The sequence below is a fragment of the Felis catus genome, chromosome B1 (genome assembly GCF_018350175.1).
Source record: "Felis catus isolate Fca126 chromosome B1, F.catus_Fca126_mat1.0, whole genome shotgun sequence".
Classification (NCBI taxonomy): domain Eukaryota; kingdom Metazoa; phylum Chordata; class Mammalia; order Carnivora; family Felidae; genus Felis; species Felis catus.
The window spans coordinates 174,925,066-174,950,949 of NC_058371.1; the positions used below are offsets into that span (position 1 = coordinate 174,925,066).

Sequence of the window (25,884 nt, forward strand, 5' to 3'; positions counted from 1 at the left end):
TCCTCTCGCCTCTGCTCTTATCTCTATACCTGTGGGAATTTCATTTTTGACAATGCAGTATGCTGCTTCCAATTTCTCTTTGCATTCTGCTCTGTCATTTCTGAGGCATGTGCAAATATAGCAAAAGAGGGGCAAAGGAACACTGATCTAATCAGATCCAAAAATGGTATCTGTGTGTTACAGGGATAAATTTCTATTTCTCAGACTAGGGGATTGGACCATCAGGGACAAGCTAATTATTTTTCTATCATATTTATTGCAAATGGAGCTGCTTTGTTTTATGATGGAAAATACATATCAGTCACAAATTATTTTTATTAATCCTTTGCCATCCACCCTCTATATATAGTAGAAATACTAGGTTCCAGCAACAGGTTACTGGTAAGAATCCATTCTTAGGATTAAGTTCTTATCTTTAAAACTATATATGGGGGCACCTGGGTGGCTCAGTCGGTTAAGCATCCAACTTCAGCTCACTTCATAACCTCATGGTAAATCAGTTCGAGCCCCACATTGGACTCTGTGCCGACAGCTTAGAGTCTGGAGCCTGATTTGGATTCTGTGTCTCCCTCTCTCTCTGCCCCCTCCCCCACTCACGCTCTGTCTCTGTCTCTCAAAAATGAATAAATGTTTAAAAAATTAATAAAAACAAATAAAAAATATATATGTATCTCAGGGGATATTTAAAATAGCATGTCTTTAATCTATTAGACTGGTACATTTTAAATTTGAAGCTTCAGGATATTTCTGGTTTTAAATCTTACTTTACTTGGTACACAGGAACATGGATTAACTAAACTGCCATTTGGAAGATTATATATCTATATCTATATAGATATAAATGAATGGATGGATGGATGGATGGATGGTTGGATAGATAGACAGACAGACAGACAGATAGATAGATAAATAGATCTCCATCCCAAGTAGCAAAAGTATATATAACTGGATCATGTCTGTATTTTTATGTTCTCTCACTTAATCTAACACAAGGGAAAGTTTAATTTCCTCTCCCAGCCTCAACCTAATATTCTACTATTGCCCTAAATTGCAAACATTGTAGGAAAAGACAAATAATCCACATCTCAATTTCCAGCCTTGCAGTTTCAAACTTAATAAAGGATGGCTACATAGAGTCATAAATAAATCTAGAGATATGCAAGGGTGTCCAAGATTGTGTCACTTGGTAGGTATAGTGAATTATACACGTTATTAATATCACTGAGTCTCAGTCTTCTCACCAATAAAATGGAGATAAAGTGGGGTGGGGGAAACTGGATAAGACCATATACACAGGAAACCTGGTACACAGTAGATTCTCAATTAATAGTAGATAGTATTTCAATTAAGTCTCTGAAGTTGTTTCTCCCTCTTTGTTTTTCAAAGAAAAAAATATTTCCTTCAGAAGTGAAGAACAGAAACATTCCCTTCTACATTTTTCATTAGAAAAGAAAAAATAAGCATTAAATGAAAGAACAGGAATTAAGATCGGGATTATTCTGTGTAACCTATTTGTTGTTAGCATTTCATCTCCAATGTCATTTCTGAAATAGGTTAGCATTTCATTTCCAGTGTCATTTCTGACAAGTAACTCAGTATGTATATTTGTCTCATTGGTGGGGATTTTGTGTAATCACAAAAATTAAGGGATTATCCACCTGTATTCCACCGATATGGTGAATACAAACTCAAATTTAATTTTGTTTTAGAAAAGTTCAGGTTAATCTTTTTCCTACATTAAGAGCACACTATTAAATACAGAAGTTAAAATCACTGTACCACTTCTTTATAATTAACCATGTTATAATTTCTTTGAAAGCAAAGATTAATTTTACCTCTTCTGTGTCTACCCTACCACATAGCATACATTTGGGCCTTTTGTGGGTCTAAAATCATTACCTTTCATGGGTCTACAATATTTTATATCTATAGTAAAATGTTGCATGATATTTCAATAATGATTTTTAAATATATGACATCAAATTACATTTTTAAATTATTTACATTTCTTTGTTTATCATCAACTCAGAGATACAAGGATTTAGCTCACCGGTTGAGGTACAGTGGTATGATCCTTCTTGTAGTGGCACTAGCCATTCTTTTATGATCTATCTCAGATGCAAGATTTTTTTTATCAGGGTGTGGAGAACAAGGTAGGAATACAGTGACTGGCTTCTGGAAAGGATGTACCAAAGGATGCTTCATGTGGATCAGCGGGCTTGTTGATACCACCGGGTAGGAAGTATCTTGCTGTGTTTTTAAATATGCCACCAAAGATGGGTCAACTGGTTGGACCTAAATAAGGAAAAAAATGCATATATTCCTATATTTTGATAGCAAAAGATGCAAAGTATCAGCACATTTCTAAGCCAATTTTCTGAAAATTTGACAGAATCTAGTTTTATATATTTCTCTATGTGTTGTTGACTAGAAGCAACACTGAATTAATTTATTAAAAAACACAGCATTTGGCCCGCCTTTTACAAAGTCTTTCTGAATTTAGATTCCTTGTCCAATGTTATAAATAACTGAGAAATACTCATTGTAGGCAACAAAATGACCTAGAAAACAAAATAGACATTTTACGTAATTTCTAATTAGAACTGTTGTTAGATCAACAAGAAACTAGAAACTAGAAAAAGAAGACTATATTTGTTTCCTCTCACACAAGAGTGGCTAATAAAAATAGCTAGCATAATTCTAAAATTTCAAAGTTTATGGAAAATACTTATGAATACATAGTTCATAATATGGGTTTTTCCCCTAATTTTTCTTCTTTGTGAACCACTTACAATAACTGAGAGAAACAGGAGAACATGAGGGGAGAGTTTAGACTGGAAGGACAGAAAATATTGAGAAAGTGTGTCTTCTAAAATGTGCACTGATGCTCTATCATATCTTGTGTATACTTTGCAAATGGTGTTTGTATATATTAAATCCTCATTCCTGAAAAGGGATGTTTTATAATTAAATATAACCAAATATTCATAATCATAAATATTTAACTTGGTTAGCCTCTTTTTTTGCCATCCTCTCAGATGCAAATTTTGAATCATATGAATGTCCCAAATTCTGGCATCAATTCTATCATAGATACTCAACATATGTTTTTGTTAATAAATATCAAGACACACACACACACACACACACACACACACACACAGCTAAGAAAGCTTTCAAATAAAGCAGGGATGTACTTTGGAATGAGATTCATTATGCTCCAAATCCTCACTTTACCACTGATAACACTGTATGTTAGGTCATTAAAAATATAAGAAGAGCACCTGGGTGGCTCAGTCGGTTAAGCGTCCAGCTCTTCCTTTTGGCTCAGGTCATGATCTCACAGTTCGTGAGTTGAAGCCCTACATTGGGCTCTGTGCTGAACATGAAGCCTGCATGAGATTCTGTATCTCCCTCTCTCTCTGCCCTATCCCTTTCACGCTCTTTCTCTCTCAATAAACAAACAAACAAACATTAAAAAAAAAAAAAAACCTGGACTACTTTCTTACACCATACACAAAAATAAACTCAAAATGGATGAAAGAGCTAAATGTAACACAGGAAGCCATCAAAATCCTGCAGGAGAAAACAGGCAACAACCTCAGCCACAGCAACTTCTTAGTAGACATGTCTCCAGAGGCAAGGGAAACTAGAAGCAAAAATAAACTATTGGGGCCTCATCAAAATAAAAAGCTTCTGCACAGCAAAGAAAACAATCTACAAAACTAAAAGGCAACTGACAGAATGGGAGAAGATATTTGCAAATGACATATCAGATAAAGGGTTACTATCCAAAATCTATAGAGAACTTATCAAACTCAACACCCCAAAAAATAAATAATCCAGTGAAGAAATGGGCAAAAACATGAACAGACAATTTTTGAAAGAAGACATACAAATGACTAATAAACACATGAAAAGATGCTCAACATCACTCAATATCAGGGAAATACAAACCAAAACCACAATGCGATGCCACCTCACACCTGTCAGAATGGCTAAAATTAACAACTCAGGCAACAACAGATGTTGACTAGGATGTGGAGAAAGGGGAAAACTTTTGCACTGATGGTGGGAATGCAAACTGGTGCAGCCACTCTGGAAAACAGTATAGAGTTTCCCCCAAAAATTGAAAATAGAACTACCCTATAACCCAGCACTTAAACTAGTAGGTATTTATCCAAAGGATACAAAAATGCTGATTTGAAGGGGCACATTCATATATATATATATATATATATATATATATATATATGTATATGTGTATATGTGTATATATGTATATATATATGTGAATATTACTTGGCAAACAAAAAGAATGAAATATTGCCATTTACAACAGCATGAATGGAACTAGAGTGTATTATGCTAAGCAACATAAGTCAGTCAGAGAAAGATAAATATATGATTTCACCATGTGGAATTTAATAAACAAAACAGATGAGCATAGGGGAAGGGAAGAAAAAGTAAGATAAAAAGAGGGAGGAAAACCATAAGAGACTCTTAAATATAGAGAACAAATTGAAGGTTGCTGGAGGGGTATTGAGTAGGACAATGGGATAAATGGGTAATGGGCATTAAGGAGGGCATTTGTTAGGATGAGCCCTGGGTGTTATATTTAAGTGATGAATCACTAAATTCTATTATTGAAATAAATTAATAAATAAAATTTAAATAAAAGACAAAAAGGATAAAAAAGAAAAGTATAAGAGAAGAATTCATTTACTGTTATATTAAATAGTGGTATCTTCTTTATCCTTTTGGGACTATGTTTGATGACCCATAAAATCTATGAGAAGAAACTTACCAGCTTTTAGCATTTACCTTTAATTGTACCAGTACTGATGAGCCAAAAACTCCTGGAGGGTAATTTAAGGACACTCGGGAATCCATGCTTGGCTTAAGAGTATGGCCTTTCTTTGTTACTGTGAAGGACTCTTTCTTTAAACAAGACACAACAGAAAAGATACCCAACTTGTACACTTTGACTTCAGCACAGGTCCCCTGTATGGATTGAGGACATGAAAGGACATTAATGCGGCACTGTTCAGGGAGTATCTGCTGTACATACTCTGCTGCGGGGGAAAAAAAAAAAAGGGGGAAGAAAAAAGAAAAAGAGTCTATCTGCTGTCCCTGTAATCTCTCACAATTGAGAAAGATTTCATTAACACCAAAGGGTTGGTCATTTCATGAGATGAGGTGGAAGTCGATATTAGTTTCTCAAATTTGGACTACGTGATAGAAAAGAGAGAAATAAATATATTTTTAAATTTAAATTAAATCCCTCCCAAGATGTATAGTGAATGAACAGTCCCATTTAGTGTTTTCATAAATATTAACTATTTTTGGAATCCTATGTTCCTTTACCAGAATAAACTTTAAATATTGGCCTTTAGGGGCACCTGGTTGGCTCATTTGGTTAAGCATCCAACTCTTGGTTTCAACTCACGTTATTTCATGGTTCGTGAGTTTGAGCCCCCCACTGGGCTCTGTGCTGACAGCCCAGAGCCTGCTTGGTATTCTCTCTCTCTCTCTCTCTCTCTCTCTCAAAATAAAGAAATAGACTTAAAAAAATTAATAGATATTGGCCTTTATCCAGAAAATTCAACACTGTTTTAGGAAATTCCAAATTTCATTATTTGGGTAGTTTATGCAAACACTAAAGCACCTGTACCGTCAGCAAATTCTTCTTTCTGACAGCTCACAATCTCTTAGCAAAGTCATTTTTTCTATTCTTCCCCTTCATGCAGTGGGAACAAAAAAAAAAAAACTGGAAAGAGACATTTGTGTTTATTTTTTATATACTGACATTTACATTTGTAATGCATATATGCAGTCACATATTGAAGCTTTTTTTATCATACAAAAGGGAACTGAGCACATGAAGGAAAGCAAAATGATCTATTCGTGTAACCACCAAAGCTTAAAATGTGGAGGAAGGCTCTATTGGTCTATTGGTAATTTGGTCTATTCATGTGTCCCCCCAGTCCGGCTCCACCCCAGCAGGAGTGGATAATATGCAGACACACACACATAAGCAAACATTTCAGGGACACTCACAACGGAAAATAATCTATCGTTTAAAAACTGAGGAAGACATTTCACAATATCACGTCACGAAACCGTCATCGGGAAACTTCAGGGCGAGATGAATGGTCTTCATTGGCTGAAGGGAAAATGGTGAGAAGTAAGAAAGAAAAGTCTTCCCAGAGCTGGTGGTGGTGGCTGTGCATTTTCTGCACATTTGGCAGATGCTGGGAACCAGAAGTGTTTTTAAGCATGGGAGTTGCCACGAACAGAAGTCTGATGATGGTTTGTTTATCTGACTCTAGAATTAGCATTCTTAAATGTTGGATGAACCACATAAAATTTTGGAAGGACTCCAGAGTTTAAAATTTTTGAGCTAAGAATGAGGATAACTACCCTTGGAAAATTATAAAAAGCATATGCTTTTGTATTTTTAGGAGAGGACGGACCTCTTATTTTGTTTTCCTTTTTGCTTTGATTATCCATTTACTAAACATCTTGCCTGCCCATTTTGTGAAAGTCACATGTACTATCAACAGTTTTTGCTTTTATGTCAGTCACGTAGACTGGTCAAGATGAAAAAGCCACAATCAAGGGCAATGCTGATCAGACTATTATACATGCAGTCTTCCTAGACTAAATATAAAATGTATCAGGGACATGAATTGGAATAAATAATTAGAACAAGCTTAGCTTTAATATTCTACTGTATAACCTTGTTTGTAACTCAGAAAAGTCCCAAATCAGAAAAAGAAGAGATGTATTATAAAGAATTTCTTGTTTTGTGGAATTTTAAACGTTGATTCCTTGCCCTCATCTTCAAATAATGATGACTTACTTAAAGCTAAGAAGAAAAATATTTTTTTTAATGGTAAATTCGGTGGCCCACAGAAAAATCTTTAACCTTAGTTCCCGTCAACTTTACGCTAATTTAACAATTGTTATATTCTGTCTTCAAAACAAGAATTTGTGACAGTAGAGAAGTTCAGAGTTATTACAATAAAGTCTAATTTATTAACTCCTAACACATGTTTATAGGCTACTTTTATCTTAAGTGCATTTACTCATTTGACCCCTATGACCCTATCAGGTAGACACTATTATTGTGTTCATTTTCAGATAAAGAAATAGAGTCTTGGCAAGGTTACATAATTTACCCACGCTAACACAGCAAGAAAGTATAGGACCCCTTCTGCAAACCCATCCAGTCTTCCTCCACAACCCACATCCTAACTACCACATATACTGTCTTCTGTGTATAAACAAAACACAATTTATAGACTTAATAACTATCGCCAGGCACGCGCGCGCACACACACACAATTGTTCATTTTTTTTAAACATATTTTCCCAACTCTTGAATGATAAAAATAAAACTAGTATTATCTGGGGATACCAATCTTCTTAAATTTAGACAGAGGTCCGTCACATTAGAAATGTTAGTCTAATGCTAGTCTAGGGCAGGAAGCTGAGTAAGCCATGATTTTGGTTTTGTTTTCCAGGTGAAAATACATTTGCTGGGTCCTAGACACAAGTTCTTCATTCCTAAGTTTGGTCAATAACTTCTGCTCTTTGATCTTTATAGATAGCAAAAAATAAATAAAAATTGTGAATTCACTGGTGTTAACCTAATCAGACTTATTACACAATCTATCTATATCTATACACAATCTGGTAGCCTGACTAATATTTAGTAGAGGAGTCAAACAGCAAACGTAGATATAGCCAATGGTTTACCAACCTTGTAACTTCTTCTCATTCCTTCCAGTGAATTTGGAGTTAGGTAACTTGATCCAAGGTTTACATCAGACACTTTCACCATGATGTCTCTGTAATTTCCCCTGTAACGTGCAGTAAATGGAATTGCAATGCATATTGGAAATGGAATTTCCTTTTCCATATCTGAGCACTCAACAGTGATGACATTACTGACCAACTCTTCATTATCACTCACTACTAAAGAACTCATGCTATTAATAATCCGACATTCTAGATGCTGGAGAACATTTGATGGTGCTGTAATATAACAAGACACTTGGGGGCTGGTATCACTCAGTATATCAAAATACCTGCAGGGAAAAAAAAGGCAATTATTTAGTTTGTGTACTGTGTAGCTAAATGCATAAGAGCACAAGCTCGAGAGCCACGTTGTTTTGGTGTGGATCCCAATTCTTCCACTTAGTAACTCTGTAACCTTTGGCAAGATACTCCACCTCTCTGTGCCTCAGTTTATTCAACTGTAAGACAAGTCAACTCAGTTTATTCTCACAGACTGTCTCATAAGAAGGCTGTGAGAATTAAATAAACTAGCGTATGTTAAGTAACTAGAAAGCTATGCCTGACATAGTTGGTATTGTATATTATATATATTAGCTATTGTTACTATTGACACTACCACTATTATTTAGGTGGTTGATTTTTCAGTTTTGTTCACTTTACAAAATGAATCTGAAGACTGCTAATGCTTTTTGATAAACCAAGAGCTTATACCTGAATCATTTACTAAATTTAAGGGAAGGAGACAAATATATATATATATATATAATACATATCTGGTATTGGAATTATCCAAACACATTACATCAAATGATGATGTTTATTATGTTTTTGCAAAACACTGAGAAAGGTACAAAAATACTGTGAATTTATGATTAATCAAGGTAATTAGAAGCAGAATATTTATAATCCTCAAAGAATCAATACAAACACTTATTCTGACCGTTTGTTATACTCTTGCTTATTATAACTATCACTTTTGCCAAAGATTTTAGAGTCTTAAACATTTAAATTCAGATTTGAGATCGGTCAGTCCCTTACTATTTGCTTGACCTTAAATATCAATAATTATTTTTTTAAACGTTTATTTATTTTGAGGGCCAGAGGGAGAGACAGAGAAAGAATCCCAAGTGGGTTCTGCATTGACAGCACAGATATGGCTATGGTGCTTGAACCCAGAAACTGAGATGAGGGCTGAGTCAAAACCAAGAGTCTGATGCTTAACCAACTGAGCCACTCAGGTGCCCCAAATACCAATAATAATTATTAAAATAGCTAATATGTCAGCTCTCTCTATGGACCAGATTTTAGGCTACATATTGTTTCTTTTTTTTTATTTCAAGATTTTATTATTTTTCAATAATATTTACACTCAACATGGGGCTTGAACTCACAGCCCTGAGATCAAGAGTTGCATGTTTTACCTGCTGAGCCAGCCAGGGGTCCCCACGTTGTTTCATTTAATCCTTACACTAGGGTGTCAGGCAGGTACTACTGTCATCACCTTTCACAGGTAAGGAATCCATACAAGAATCCATCTGTCTTTAGTACAAATGCCCGCATGTTCTAACGTAATATTCTCAAATCACTCCAAAGCACTGGCTTCTTTGTCCATTACAAACTGAAACTAATGCCTAATTCACAATGGTGTGAACATGGAATGAGATAAAATATTTAAACTTCTCATAATAAGGGGTTAGCATAAAATATGTGCTCGGTAAATGTTAGATCTCTACATTAAAATTACCAGCTGTAGTTTCTCCTCTTCTGGTTACTTCACATTTCTCATCAGTGAAATGACTGAAATGTTGGCAATGCGAAAATATATAAGACGATCAGTATAAAATGTAGCATTCATACCCAGCTCTAGAATAATAAGGTTTTAACCATTTTTCAATTATTAGTAGATTGGATTTAATAGTGCCCTTTAACATAGATATCAAAAACAAAAAACAAAACAAAACAAAACATGTTGAAATTGTAGGGAGGGTCATTTATATTGATACTTCGGAACCTGTAAATTTAGAAAGAAAATTACCCAGTACATTGGTCTGTTTTTATATTCTCTGATGACAGTAATAATGGTACTTCAGAAAATGAGAGACAATTTTGGAATTGTGTAATAGAGAATACAGTGACTCAGCCTTGTATAACTTCAAAAATGATTCTCTTCTGTGCCCTGGAAATGATCTGCATACACTCTTCTAAAAGACAGATGAAATGAGTGAAGAGACCTATAAATGCTTCCATTTCCTCTAAGCTTAATCAAATAGATCTAGTCCAGCAGCTAAAATAATCAGATTGGTTTATTTTAGTCTTGTTTCCCTTTGAGTCTATACATACTAGGACAACAGTAGAAGAGAGAGGTTTCTTACAGAAAACTATCCAGCAAGGAATCACAACAGATTCCCAGCAAGATTTTGTTCATGACATGCATATTTTAAGTGATCTGATGGTGTTCTAGCCTGAGGGATTTAAAGGAGTCATCATCTTTATAAATATGCAAGCCAAGCACAACTGGTTTGGATGCTATGAAGAGGAAATCACTAACCAGGGAACACCTAGGGAGGTGGTAGAGGGAGTGGTTCAGCAGTGACTCATTAGTTGATGCTTTGAGTCATTTCTGAATATAAGAATATGAAGTGTTAATATTTTTCTCCAGTAAAGTGGGTAACTACATATTAACTAACTTAATAGTTGTTTTGCAGGGGCAGTAGTTCTTTGAAACTATGGGGGTCTTTCATGCATTGAATGCACTCCTATGACATTTACAAAATTCATTAGATTCTCAGCCATGTAGGGACCTCACTGCTAACCTAACTCAACCTGTTCATTTTACTGATGAGATGGGTAAGGTCAAAGTAGCAAAATGAGTTTCTTGAGGTCGTTGACTCAGTTGTGGTGCTGTCCTGGAAACGGTATCGTACACCTGAAAACAACACCACACGTCATGGCAGAGAGAGGTTAAATGAAGTTTGGAAGTATGTGGGAGGTAGAGAAAGTGGGGGTTGTTGAGAGTGAAATCAATCATATACTAACATGAAGGCCAGCGTGAGAAGCTACAAAGCGATGCGGTGCTAGGCCCTTTACGTGATTTTCCCATTTGACCTTACCAAATAATCCCAGCAAGTATATACAATTTCTACAAAGCAGAAAATAGGGCTAAGAGATGAAGCAAGCTGCCCAGGGTCACAGAACTATTATGTAATAAAACAGGATATAAAATGTTAAGTCTTTCTGATTCCCAAAGCAATGATTGTTTTCATTCTTCTCCATTGCCTTCCAAGGATGTGATATTTGCTAGAAAACTATGGCTTGTGAATATTTTTTTATTTGGACAAATAGGGATTATTATTCCCTTGTATAGGGGAGATAATTCCTGAAGTATATCAGTCAATTTCCACTTTTATTCTTTCACATGTCATGGGCTCTTTGGGAATCTGGTAAAAGTTTTGAACCATCTTCAAAGATAAAATAGGTATGAAAATACACATTTAGTTTTAAAAACTGCTTAAAGCTTACCCATGTCCCCTAGAGACTACAGATACAGGTTAAGAATTTATGATAATTCATAAATAAAATAAATGTGAGGATTTATTTGAGGATATAACTAAAACAAATCTGAGGCTAGAAAATGCGTTTCTGGTATATGAACTCTGTAATCTCCTAGTTTCTTTTTATTATAATGGAAAGAGAAGTGATTTAGAATACCATTCAGGTTCTGGACAATTGCTCATTTAAACTGCTTCCATATATAGTCAGTTCCTCTCCCTCTAGAGAAACATTGAGTGTTTGTTGCCTAAAACTATAAAAAAAAATTAGTAATAGCTGCCATATAAATTTTGCTAAGAGTAATTTAAGCTGAATTATTGATTTGTAATATTTTTGGGGGATGATCTGAAAGGGAAATGTAAAATTCTAGTCATGTATAAATACTACGTATAATCACTATAGAAACACACATATCAGTAGGCATTGTATAAGCACCACTCACATTACATTTACTTACTCCTTTTCCATTATGTTATTCTTTTGCTTTAGACTCTCTGAATCATTGGAAAGGAGACTATTCAGATATCTGCTGGAGATATCACATGTTATTGAGGATGTGGTAATCTCTTCTCTTTGGTTCTCTGAGGTCTCTTGTATTTCTCTTTCTGTTGCCTGGATTATGTCATGCGTCTCTTCCCTGTTGCCATTTACGTTCTCAACAGTCATGTGTTCTGTTTGTTTATCATCTTCATTTTCTACATTATCTGGGAACATTTTGTTCTCTGTTTCCTCTTGCTCTGTTATATCTTCATTCAATGATGTATTGTCTTCTTTTTCCACTAAGTCTGAATTCATATGTGCTTTATTTCTTTTTAACTGGACCTGGTTCGTATAATGACTTTGCTCTCCATTTGTGGAAGAAACAGTAGCTGTTTCTATGACATTCTGTTCCCCTCTTGCAGCAATGTCTGTTTCTTTGATATCGTGAATGGTGGACATTGTCTGCAGTGGGGTACATTCATCATGCATGCCACATAAATTACACATCTCCTTTTCTTCTTTCTTTAGAAGTGTAGCAGTGCTCCCCAAATATTCATTTATTTTCATGAGGCAGTCTATGAAAGTAGTCATTTCTACACACACACACACACACACACACACACAGATACATAAAAAGAATAAAATACAAAGCTGAAACAAATTATATTTCTCCACTGAGGTATGGCAAGATAACCTTACAAGCCTACCAAGACCCTTACCAGTCATTTAAGCCCATCTCCCTCCTGAAGGAGAAGTCATTTGTACAACTGTCATTCTTTTAACATGTCTAGGAATTGGGGACAAATTGTTTTTTACTGTAGAGGCAGAGAGTAAGTCTAATACCTTCTGCACATGAAAATACTTTGAATATTTGCAGGCGGATACCATGATCTCCCCTACACAGCCACAAAACTATTCAACTGAACTCAACGTTTCCCTCAATCATTCCTTGATGATTTAGTATGACTTTGAGACTTGTTCCTTCTCCTTTTAAGGTACTATATTGTTTATCAGTGATCCACTTAAAGTATTTCCCTGAAATTCAGCAAAACACTTCAGAGGAGACTTGAGTAGCAGGCATACCATAGCTACATTATTTTTACTGGTGTAGAAACTATACTTTTTTAGGTACTTTTCTGGCTGCTATGAGAATTAAATTAAGTTTATACTATTCTTCCTGCTGAGCTTGTGATCATTTACAGTTTTCTAATCAGCCTTCCAAAGAATAGCTTTAATTGTACAGCTTCTGATTCTCTGATTAGAACCTGCATTAGCTACTCAAGGACTACTAAACCAAGTCAAACCTCTTCACGCTAGTGAAGATCCTCGTGATCTTATTTGAAATAACCTTTTACTCCATCCCCATGTCCTACCATTCTCTTCTTTGTTCATCCCTCCTCTGAGGTCATAGCTCATAGCTCAGGTCATTTGATCACTTCTTGCAGGCTTAGCAATTCTCCAATCTTTAGAATTCAATTCTGAACTAAGGAATGTGTAATTTAGGGCCCCGTACATAGGCCAGTATTTTAAGAATCATCATTAAATCATCCTTTTACAAGTCTAGGTTTATCTTTGGGCTCCAATTCTCACAACTTGTGTTTTTGTCTTGTACCCAAGACCACCTTTATTTTGATCTCCTATTCTGGTAGCTGTGAACTTATCATTTTCCATGAATAAGCTTTTGTCTTGATATGTTGCCTAAGACCATATTCAACTCGCTCCAGAGACTAGAGTCCTAGGTATGAGCTCCAGCTGCCATTGTCTGGATCATGCTGCCTCTGGGCAGATTTCCCCAATGCCTACCATCTGCCTTCTAGATAATTTCTTAACATTATCTTCCCTGGATGCCTGATTGATGAGACCTGCCCACTTACCTTGACACTATATTATTTAGAGTTCGATTTCATGATACCACCCATGTTCTTATCTAGAGTAACTGTTGTCTGAGATCATATTCATCAGATACAATATTCTTCCTGTCATACTTCTCAGCACCCATAATTGGGACTATTCCCAAGAACCTGCTCCCCTCTCAGTGTGTGTGTAAGGGAGTGTCCAATTCTATAGCCCAGCCCACCCCAGTCTTTCTACTGTTTTTATAATTAATGGATTCATGCTCAAATAATTCTACAAATAGAACTTCATCATATTCCAATATAGAAAAACTGCTTGTTCTGTCTCAAAACAGGAATATTTTTCTGCTTAAAATTATTTTTTCTTACTGTTTATTTTTGAGAGAGAGAGAGAGAGAGAGAGAGAGCGCGCACATGAGTGGGGGAGGGACAGAGAGAGAGGGAGACACAGAATCCAAAATAGGCTCCACACTCTGAGCTGTCAGCACAGAGCCCGACATGGGGCTCAACCTTCAGACCATGAGATCATGACCTGAGCCGAAGTTGGTTGCTTAACCAACTGAGCTACCCAGGTACGCCAATTTTCCTACTCTTAATTGTGGATCCTGCTAATAATACCCTTGCCTGGGATGCTTTTTCAAGATTCCTAATTTCCAGCTGCATGAATCCAATTCATTCCTTAAGATTCAGCTTATTTATTTTTTAAAAAAGATGTTTTTAATGTTTATTTCTGAGACAGAGAGAGACAGAGCATGAGTGGGGGAGGGACAGAGAGAGAAGGAGACACAGAATCTGAATCAGGCTTCAGGCTCTGAGCTGCCAGCACAGAGCCCGACGCGGGGCTCGAACTCACAAACTGTGATATCATGACCTGAGCCGAAGTCAGTCGCTCAACCGACTGAGCCACCCAGGCACCCCACTTAAGCTTCAGCTTAAAATACAACATTTGATCTAGCAAAATTCCCAATTTCCCATTCTAAAAATGGAATCATTCTTGCTTCTGAACTCTTAATGTACTTTCTTTCTATTTCTCGAATGGAACTAGTTTTGATATCTCTTGCACTATTGTGCATTTGTCTTACCTTATTTCCCTGAATAGTCCCTTATGGACAAGACTCTATCTTAGCCTTCTTCGCATGCTCCTTCGTGCCTCTTAAAGTGACTACTCAATCAACGTTTCTTAGAGAAAGAATAAAAAGAAATACTTGCCTTGTTTCCAGATACACTGATTCTCCTTGTCAAGCAATACATACAGCTGCTGGCAGGTAGAGCGCAGAGTCCCTGCAGTGTGCTCCAAGAGTTGGTGAAGGGCCCCACTGAGCTCTTGCCCCAGAAAGACCACTGTGGCTATCCAAGTGGCCCCGCCAGCCCCTTCACAATGGCTATCTCCCAGGAGGGCCTGTTTTAGCATCAGATTTTGTCTCCAAATCTGCTTCAATATTTGGCCTAGTTTACCTGAGCCCATGTCTTCTGAATCCATTTATGCTCCAAGAGTGGAACGCTTCTTTTCTGCCAGCAAAGCCTTGAAGGTTTAGCGAATTCAAACTTGGCAATGGAACTTCTCATAAAATCTAGGAGATGATCCAAGTCAGCTAGCCAAGCACTTTCTCGCAACATAATAGTTTATTCAGCTTCTTGTTGACCAGTGAAAAGTTACTAGGTGACCAAAGGAGGGGCGTTCCCACACCCTGGGTGCCATTGTGTACAGAGTAGATTAATCACAGGGATAGAGCTAGCTCACACAATCCCACTCTCCATGGAAGTTTTACACATTCAATATGTATATGAGAAGCCCTATGTGCCTTTCAAGTTTTGAGGCAACAAAATATAGATTCTATGGTGGGATGAGAACTTTATTAATCAAAGGTTAACTGTTTAACAGTATTGTCAATAAGATTCCTATGTGATAATTAAAAATATTTATGAATGAAATAATATGATGTTTGAATTGTTGCAAAACAATCAGGAAGTGTCGGAGTGGTGTTGAGATGAGTTAAGATGGGCTGCTACTTAATTGTTGAAGCTGGATGTGGTTACAGGGAGGGTCTGTACGATTTTCTCTAATTAGCATATATTTATAATTCTTTTATAATAAAGAGCTTTAAAAACAGAATCCTCTGCTAGAGTACATCTATTACCATTGGTTAGGTAAGTCAAATTAGTACCTTTTTATACAGCAAGCCTGCAGTGGGATTGAGACAGGTGCCTGGCCACTTTCCTCTGTGATAATTTCTCTCTAATTAGATAAAATGCCCCTTCACTAAAATAAAGCAAACGTGAAGAGTGGCTCTCTCTGAACTAGCAAGGGCTCTTCACCATGTATAATTAAAATTCACATACAACAGTTTCTCACCACTACTGATGTTTCAGGTAGCACATTATATATGAGGCCATTGCAATACAGGACTTGATACAAGAGAACCTTGGGGGGGGTGCCAAGGAATCCCCCCTCCCCCCGCTTCCTCCTCTCCAATCCCCCTCCCCTGATTAGAGAGAACATAGCACCTGGAGAGGGCAGTGAATTCCAGATTCATATTCTTTCAGAGATACTGGGATGAAGTGAAAGCTTTCCAAAGGGAGGACCAGACTGCTTCTCCCCAAGCCATCACATTTTCTCATTTGACACTGCGATTCTTAGAGCCACACTCATGATGCCTGGATGACAAGATAGGGAAAGAAAACCCAGTGAATAAAGAATAAAGAATGAACCACAGGCCTCATTAATGCCCACGCTGCCTGTGGTTTGAGGGGTCTTCAGGAAAAGAAAGGGAACGGCATGAAGCATGGTGGCAGGGTGGCCGTGAGAGGAGGGCCTCTGTGAACCTCGGTTCACTGAACAGGTGATTTCTTTTTGAGATATTAGTTCATACATCATGGGCCACTTTGTTTTAATATTTTTCACCATCTTCTCAATACTAAACACTTTCTGCTTCAATTTTCTTTTCTTTACTTTTTTTCCCTTTAACTCCTGAAATATGTTTGTAATCCTCAGTAATAGTGTGTATAATGGCTTTCAGTCAATGCCAATTCTGAAAACTTTCTATAGCATTTTCTGTGGGCTGGGCTTAAGGGCTAGGCAAGAGGGCCTTTTTGGACTTGGGAGAGAGGTTGACACCTAGCAGATTATGAAAATGCAACTCGGACTTTGTGAGAGATAGAGCAGACATGTACATAAAAAGGTCATGCAAGCTTTGAGGAGTAAAAAAGTAAGTCCATCTAGAGGCCTGGGAGGTTTTGGATTAGGAGCTATAGGATGGTCTGGATTTGAGCAGGCTAGAAGATAGAGAAAAGGAACATTCTAGGGTAGGAAATAATCACATGATCAAAGGCATGGAGGCACGAAATGACCCAGTGCAATCAAACATGGGAAAGCCTGGCTTTACAGGAAGATTCAAAAACAAGTCGGAGGAAGTGATGTAAGAAGGATCTAATAACTGAGGAGAGTCGGGAGAAGAAGTTGGAATTTTGTTTGGCAGGCAAAAGAGAGAAATTAAGTATTTTTAAACTAAGTTAAAAATATGACCAAAGTTGTGCTGCAGTTTAGATGGTAGAGACCCAGGAGGCAGAAGGCTTGAGGGCCCATATTAGAGCAGCAACCGTACAGGCAGGGAAGGAGATGTCTTGAGAAGGGGGTTGAAGTCAAGTGACTAGAACTCACTAAGTCATTAGAGGGAGAGGAATCAAAAGCATTGAAAATCCATTCATTGATTTAAGAAATATTTATTGGCCATTGGTGGAATCACTGTGCTTGGAGAGAGCATGAGACTAAAACGTTTTAGTTGAGATGAGTAAATGAATGACAGAACAATTCAATGAACCAAGGAATTTAGGAAGAACGTTAGACTGGATGAGTAGATAATTTGATTAATTTTGGATTTGCTGAGTTTGAGATAGCTTAGGACAGTTATTTGAAATGTACTATAAATTAAAAACAAAGAATAATATTGGCATATTTGAATGTCATCAGCAAATAGGTGATGGATGAGTCCCTGGAAGTAGAAGAGATCAATGGAGATTTATACTATGCACGTTTTAATTGTTGAATAAAACTGATAGTGAAATGCTGAATATTGGACCAATACACCAATACACTTTTTTTTCCTTCTAGATATGTGGTAAATTTCTTTCTCGGGGCAGGGGGGATTAAAAACATCACCCAAAAACATTTCTCTTCAGCCTCATTGACATTTGCTATCCTCAAGTCCAAACTTGTTCTCTGTCTGACTTCCCAAGTACATGTAATATTTGCAAAGTCAGACCTACCACTGGCCATTGCTACATTTACTTGTTAAAACAAGCATCTGCATGTTCCTGCATCTTGTTTCCAGTTAATTGAAGTCACTAACCATGGAAAGAACTGACATTTGCAATCAAGATTTGTGACATCCACAGACACTAGCTCCTAACATTTATCTTGGTGGGTTGAACATTTGATTAGCATCTTCACTGTGGCTACTAGCTCTTATCACTACTAAAACTATCTTTTACTTTCTTTGCTGAGAATCTTTGCTTCCACTGACATTAAAGCAACTAGCAGGCAGCCTTCAATTCCTATGCAACATTGTATGGTTGAAAAACAACAGTTCTCCTTAACATGAAAAGCATTACAGTGAGTAGAGATGAAATTCAAGTGAAGTGGATGGTCACTTGTGTACTACAGGAGAAAGAAACTTCTGCAATGGACTGAACAACCTGTTGATACTAGTCAGGAGGTGAGGACAACATAGTTTGAAGTGTGATAAAGTATGCTACTTTCCATGGAAATTAGAGTGAGCCAGGGTTGATAAGTCAGATGTAAGCAAAGGGGTTACATAGGCATAAGGTACTATGAGTCACTGTTACAAGTCCTGTTATCTGATTTTGTTATTTTCTTTGAGTGCCTGTAGCTGGCTCCATCAGAGATTTGGGTACAGTGAGCACAGACTAAATTTGCCCCATTTGAAAACTCTTGTTGAATTTTTGTTCATCTTTTATCTGATTAGGACAAGCTCATACAACTGAATGACGTGTGGAAGGAAAAAGGAAAAGTAGTTGTTTTGTTTTTGTTTCCCCCGATCCTTTGTTACAGAATTCCCAGTGTGCTTATCAATTTTTAAGAGTATTTAGAGAATAAGTAGTAAAATTCGAAGCTTAGGCTCCTGGTTAAACAATGTAGGCTAGATATATATTCTATCTCTGCTTCTCCCAAAATGCCACTGAAGAGGGTAAGAGAATGTATAATCCCTAAAGGACAGAGAGAATGGGTGATACTGTGACAGACAAAATATGTCAACAAACTTTGGGAACATCAAAAGCAGCTGGACTAAGTAAAGGACTTAACAGGCAAAGAGAGCATGTATAGGGGCGAAAATAGGCCAGTTCATGCCATGTAATCTCAGAAGGTACCAAGAATTAGAGACATCTAGTACCTCTGACAGTGAGAGTGAAGGGGGGAGCATAAGCCAGTTTTTACTGGAACTCAGTTTGGGGAGCAGGTAGATTCCTAAATCCTTTCCTCTGTTCCAAATAGCCAGATAAGTCTCTCTCCCACACAGCAGAAGCTAGAGACTTTCTCTATGAAGAAACTGCAGCAGGAAGGTAGGAGTCCTGGACCTCGCCAAGAACTGGAAGCAAGTGCTATGATGGCATGGGTTAAGAGAAATCTGACAATGTTAAATAGTGAGGTCCCACGTGACCATGACCGTTCTTCTCAGTTCCAAGAACAGGGGCCTGCAGGCATAACCTCTCAGGCAGAAGATTAGAAGTTTCCTCTCTAGAGTAACTGAACATCCAAAGAGAAAAATCTATTAATAGTGAAACTTTTGGTGCTCCTCCCCACCCCCCATCCCTGACCCCATGCCCCATCAACAGTGAAGGACCCAGTCTGTCATAAACCCCATCTAAGGCATAAGAAGTTACTGAAAGTTTCTCCTAATGCCTCACTTTTAAGAATGGAGTAAGAGTGCTGTTTCGAAGGGACACAGGCACCCCAATGTTTATAGCAGCACTATCAACAATAGCCAAAGTATGGAAAGAGCCCAAGTGTCCATCAATGGATGAATGGATAAATGAGATGTGGTATACACACACACACACACACACACACACACACACACACACACACAATGGAGTATTACTCGGCAATCAAAAAGAATGAAATCTTTCCATCTGCAACTACGTGGATGGAACTGGAGGGTACTATGCTAAGTGAAATTAGTCAGAGAAAGACATAAATCATATGACTTCACTCATATGAGGACTTTAAGAGACAAAACAGATGAACACAAGGGAAGGGAAACAAAAATAATATAAAAACAGGGAGAGGGACAAAACAGAAGAGACTCATAAATATGGAAAACAAACTAAGGGTTACTGGAGGGGTTGTGGGAAGGGGGATGGGCTAAATGGGTAAGGGGTACTAAGGAATCTACTCCTGAAATCATTATTGCACTATATGCTAATTTGGATGTAAATTAAAAAAAAAAAAAAAGAATGGAGTAATAGACAAGTGAGTCAGTCGTTTGAAAAAGCCTCTGTTATGACATTAGACACTGAAGCAAACATGAATAAAAAATTTGAGAAAATAGAGCTTACATAGGGAAGAGGAGAAAATATCAAATAAATCTGTAATTAGCATCCTTAGAGTCTAGGATTAGAGAACATAATGCATCTACAAAACAAAACAAAAAGATTTTCTAAATAAAAAGGAACATTTGGACAAGGGGAAAGAACTCACCGAAATTAAAATAGGATAACAAACAGAAATTTTTCAAACTGGTATACGGGTAGAAATAAATAGTTGAGGAAATTGCCCAGAAGGTCAAACAAAAAGACAAAGAGACAAGAGGGAAAAAAGGAGGTTAAGGTCATTCATCCAGGTGGTCCAAATAATAAGTCTTTTCCCTGGAGAGAAAAGACTGAAGGAAATAAATTATCAAAGAAATAATACAAGACAGTTTCCCAGAACTGAAGAACTTCATATTCTGGATTGAAAGGGCAATACATGCAAAAAAAAAAAAAAAAAAACCAATACATGCAAAATACATGCAAAAACAAACCGGGCATAGCTAGTCATGTCATAATGAATATTCAAAACACCAAGGACAAAGATCCTAATAGCCTCCGAAGAAGGAAAAAGGCTCACGTTTAAATCAAAAGGCACTGAATTTCTCAACAGCAACATGAAGACCTAGAACATAACAGATTTGTGACTTTACTATTCAGAGGAAAACCTCTTTGTAATTGAGAATTCTGTTTCCCCCAAACTATCATGCAAGTGTTCAGTGACACAAAAAAGAAATGGTAATTAATGTGATGGGATGGAAGGATTGGCTAACGCTATGGTGAAAATCATGTAGCCATATTGTGATATTGCGATTTATAATAAGAAATGTATGTTAGGATTTAGACCCCATTTCTTGACAGGAGCTACTAAAACTTTTGGAATTTCCTAAGCAGTGAGAGCAATAGGGTGGCCATTGTTATATTAATGAAGTGGCTATAGGATAGCCCTTTGGAGGAGGGCTGGTTGTCAGGGGTTGAACCAGGGGACTGGAGGGTTGCAAGTTTCAGTCCCACCCTCATAATCCTACCATCAGAGAGGCTAGAAGGGCTGGAGTTTAAATCATTCACTACTGGCCAATGATTTCATTAATTATGCCTACATAATGAAGCCTCCTATCAATTATATTTTAATAAAACTGGAAAAAAATAAGAAAATATTTTTTAAAGTGTTCAGGGGGGCAGGGTGGGCATTTTCAGGTATGCACATACCAAAAAATTTGCTTCCTGTATACACTTTCTTGGGAAGTTACTAGGGGTTGTGTCCATCAAAAACAGCAGAGTGAACAGACAGAAAACGGCTTGGGAAATAGAAAAGCCAGCAAAGAGAGGAACAAATTAAATGCTTAAAAGGAAGTCGCAATGTTACAGCAATGTGATAGGCTTCAAGAGCTCCTAGTCCAAGGGCACCTGGCTGGATCTGTTGGTGTAGCATACAACTCTCAATCTTGGGGTTATAAGTTCCGGCCCCATGTTGAGTGTAGAGATTAATTAAAAAAAAATAGCTCCAGGGTCCTTCAGCCATCTGAGCGTTCAGGAGGGCTGTCTACAAGAGGAAAATGGAACCAAAGAACTATCTGATGTTTTAACCATTCAAAGAAAAGTTTTGCAATTCTACTGGAAAATTTAGGGGAAGAATTATTGGTAACTGAGCAAATCAAATCAAATAAGACAATTAATAAAATTAAATTCTAAAGGAAAGGATATATAATCATAGTATTCTGTACAGTACTGCTCTGGATAATATTTTCATAGCCATAAAAACAAAAATAACTATAATTACTTTTAAGTAACACTGGTGATATCAGCACATACCAGGATGGCGACAGGAGGCATGTATGTAGAGAATGAGTATAGATGGGATAGATAAGAGACCAAAAGGCTTCTTTCTTTTATTTTTTTAAAATTTTTTTAACGTTTATTTTATTTTTTGAGAGACAGAGCACAAGCGGGGGAGGGGCAGGGAGAGAGGGAATCAGAAGCAGGCTCCAGGCTCTGAGCTGTCAGCACAGAGCATGATGCGGGGCTCGAACTCATGGACTGTGAGATCATGCCCTGAACAGAAGTCAGAGGCCCAACTGACTGAGCCACCTAGGTGCCCCCTAAAAAGCTTATTTCTATAGCAGGAAGTCAAATATTTAAAAATAAATCAAAACTTTAAGAATAAGAGGAAACTAGTACTTAAGAATCTAGAGGTAAGTTCCAGAAGAAACTGCTAAAAAATTGAATGTGATGTGGAAGAGAGGAAAGCCACTCCTGACCCACAGGGGCTAGTCCAGGGCTATCTGCTGGGCCGTAGTGTTGCTAGGGACCCGCCTGACATTCACTGCTAGGCTCTGGTGTTCTCCTGTTGAACATAAAACATTTCACAGAACATCAATATCATACAAGGACACTCTGTGACTATAATGAATCAAGACACAATGAAGACCACTTTATAATCATGTCTAAACACAGACAAGATATGAGCACTGACCTAGCCACAAAATACCCAACATGTTCCTATTTCAGCTCATGTGGCTGAGGCTTCTTCTTACCAACTAAGCTTTAGTATTTCTCTGGTCTTCCATCCCTATAGAGAAGATTTAGTGGAATATCCAATCATAGAATTGTTCCCATTTCTTTTTTTTCCCATTATTTATTTGTTTGTTTATTTATTTATTTATTTATTTATATTTGAAACAGAGAAAGTGTGTACAAGCGGGGGTGGGGCAGAGAGAGAGGGAGACACAGAATCGGAAGCAGGCTCCAGGCTCTAAGCTTTCAGTGCAGAGTCTTATGAGGGACTCAAACCCATAAACTGTGAGATCATGACCGGAACTGAGATCAGATGCTTAACGGACTGAGCCACCCAGGTGCCCTACATTGTTCCCATGTCTAAACAAATTCTTATGCAGAGCAAGAAATTCCCCCCAAACCCAATCCTATAATTCTCTTTAACTTAGATACCCCACGGCTCCCTGAGATGTGAGTTCTCCGTTGCTGAAATGAGTAATAAGCTCTATCTATTCGATGATAGGTGTGTTCTGGTGGCCTTTGACTGTAGATCATTGACAGATACTTGGGTATTTCAGGTGGGAGGTGGGAAAGGAGCAAGTGCTGTTGCTTTTCTTTAAAGTTGTTGTCATGTTATCGATTCTTAAGAACTATATACATATCAGGGCGCTTGGGTGGCTCAATTGGTTAAGTGTCTGACTCTTCATTTCAGTTCAGGTCATGATCTCATAGTTCCTAAAATTGAGCCCAGCGTTGGGAGTCTGCTTGGGATTCTCTCTCTTCCTCGCTCTCTGCCCCTCCCCCGCTCACGTGCTAGCAGACACACACACATGCTCTCTCTTGCTCCCCCCCTCAAAATAAATAAATAAACTTAAAATAAAGAACTATATACATGTATTACTTTGATATAAATGAAATATATATATTAAAAAAGAACTAAGGCCAAATGTTGCATTCACTACGAGGTCCTTTGGTGATGATATTAAAGTTGCATAACATATTCACATCAAGTGAGTTACTGCAAAACAACAAACACATATTCTAATTGACTTTATAAAGAGTATATTTTGACATTCAAATATGCTTGGAATACAGTGGCAGGTGTTCAAGAATGAACTTGAATTAAAAGTAGTCAGTTGAGCTTGGCATGATCTTCAAACAGAGGTGGAATAATTACCACCTGGTAATGACCCAATATCAACTACTTTATCTGGAGCACAGAGCTCTAGATATAGCAGATGATAAACAAATGTTCAATGATTAAGACGATGATGAAATGTAATAAACCGTCCACGCGTTCTTCTTTTTTTAAAAAATCATACTATTCTTCTTTAAAAATTCCATAATAATGTCAAATACTTGCTTAGGGTTCACTTTCCCAATTAACTCATCAAAATCACAAACACCTTATTTTTCACACAAGTTTTAAAAATTAGGCTCCAAATTGGGGCGCCTGGGTGGCGCAGTCGGTTAAGCATCCGACTTCAGCCAGGTCACGATCTCCCGGTCCGTGAGTTCGAGCCCCGCGTCAGGCTCTGGGCTGGTGGCTCAGAGCCTGGAGCCTGTTTCCGATTCTGTGTCTCCCTCTCTCTCTGCCCCGCCCCCGTTCATGCTCTGTCTCTCTCTGTCCCCAAAAAAATAAATAAACGTTGAAAAAAAAAATTAGGCTCCAAATAAAGCCACATAGACAACTAACTCTTTGTTATTGATTTTCATATGAATTTAAACAACTGAAAAACTCATTAAAAAGTATGCCAATAAAAATGGTGACAGAGCAATTTAATTATAGATTTGAAACTTATCTTTCATTTATGCCGTTTTTATGTGTTGATGAGAAGTAGAAGAGTTGATTTAATTTTTTAATGTTTATTTATTTTTGAGGGGGAGACAAAGTATGAGCAGGGGAGGGGCAGAGAGAGAGGGAAACACAGAATCCAAAGGAGGCTCCAGGACCTGAGCTGTCAGCACAGAGCCCCACATGGGGCTCGAACTCACTAACCGTGAGGCCATGACCTGATCCAAAGCCAGACGCTTAAACAACTGAGCCACCCAGGAGCCCTAAAAGAGTTGATTTAAACTAAGTCACCAGACTTGTAAAGCTACAGAGCTACAGCAGACATGTAACAGATAGTTACATTCCTTTATAAGTAAATTCTCTATCTTTACCATTCAATTGCAGTAATAACTGAATTTGAGATGTCTTGTCACACCTGGGAGTTTAATACTTAAAGTCTTTGTTGCCAAGTTCTATGGTCACTTTACATAAAGAAAGAAAATGGTCTGTTCAGGGTGTCAGGGACTGTATTCGAACTGAAAAGTAATTAAGGGCATTCCATTATTTGGTTAGCGAAAGTTCCTTTTTTAATAGCATTAATGGCCTCCGAAATTAATACCAGTGTTTGGACTACAGCTTTGCAACACTTCGCTGTTGAGTCACTGATGTGTTTGTCAAGATTATGACTATACAGTCATGGGCCTATGACATGAAACCAATGAAGCAAAATTTTGTGAAATAAAAACTGGATGGTTTCCTCTCTGCCAAAGTTTTAGGAGACAGTTTCAAATGAGGGTGTGCCAGATGCATTGCTACTGTGTACTTCATGGTATCCTAGTATTTAGAACGTGTTTCTATAGCTTCCTCATGACTTGACTTCTTCCAGGGTGTGATTAAAGTTTGGAAGGTAGTTCTGGCAAAGAGAAAGAAGAAATAACGAAGGAAAAGTCTAGAAAGGAGAAAAAGGAAGAGTCTGATATAAACTACATATTTCTCCAAGTTTGCTTCCAGTTTCCCTCCTTTCCTGTGGACAGTCGTAACATAATGTGCCAATGGAAAATGACTGTGGTGTCCTAGATCTCAGCTCCACAAAGTGACCTTTCACCTATACTCTATGATATCTCTGAGAGACCTATTCCTAGTCATGTCATACAAGGACTCATGTCTTTGAAAGTGGAATTGACACCTGTTCCTCACACTGAAAAAATAAATTTGCAAGAAACAAATTCTTCGGCATGAGCCACACCCTCAGTATCATGGAAACTCGTTTTTAAAGTGAGGACAGGATACTGAGGGATGTGTGATGTGCTGCTTTTCAGAAATACTACGACTCTTCCAGTTGGATGTGGATGGGCTAAGACCACCTCAGGACACCACAGTACTGTC

At 37.5% G+C, this 25,884-nt stretch overlaps 1 protein-coding gene across 2 annotated transcripts in view; it reads right to left on the minus strand.

Moving 5' to 3' along the window:
- DTHD1 (death domain containing 1) overlaps positions 1-15,290 on the minus strand; it is a 73,405-nt gene extending 58,115 nt beyond the window's left edge. For both annotated transcript variants that reach the window (XM_003985470.4, XM_019829658.2), the window contains exons 1-5: positions 14,898-15,290; positions 11,813-12,428; positions 7,769-8,096; positions 4,825-5,004; positions 2,051-2,295 (exon numbers count right to left, since the gene is read on the minus strand). In XM_003985470.4, the coding sequence (XP_003985519.3) occupies positions 2,051-2,295; positions 4,825-5,004; positions 7,769-8,096; positions 11,813-12,428; positions 14,898-15,168 (1,640 nt within the window). In that variant the 5' untranslated portion in view covers positions 15,169-15,290. The remainder of the gene's footprint in view (positions 1-2,050; positions 2,296-4,824; positions 5,005-7,768; positions 8,097-11,812; positions 12,429-14,897) is intronic.
- Positions 15,291-25,884: the final 10,594 nt, after the last annotated feature.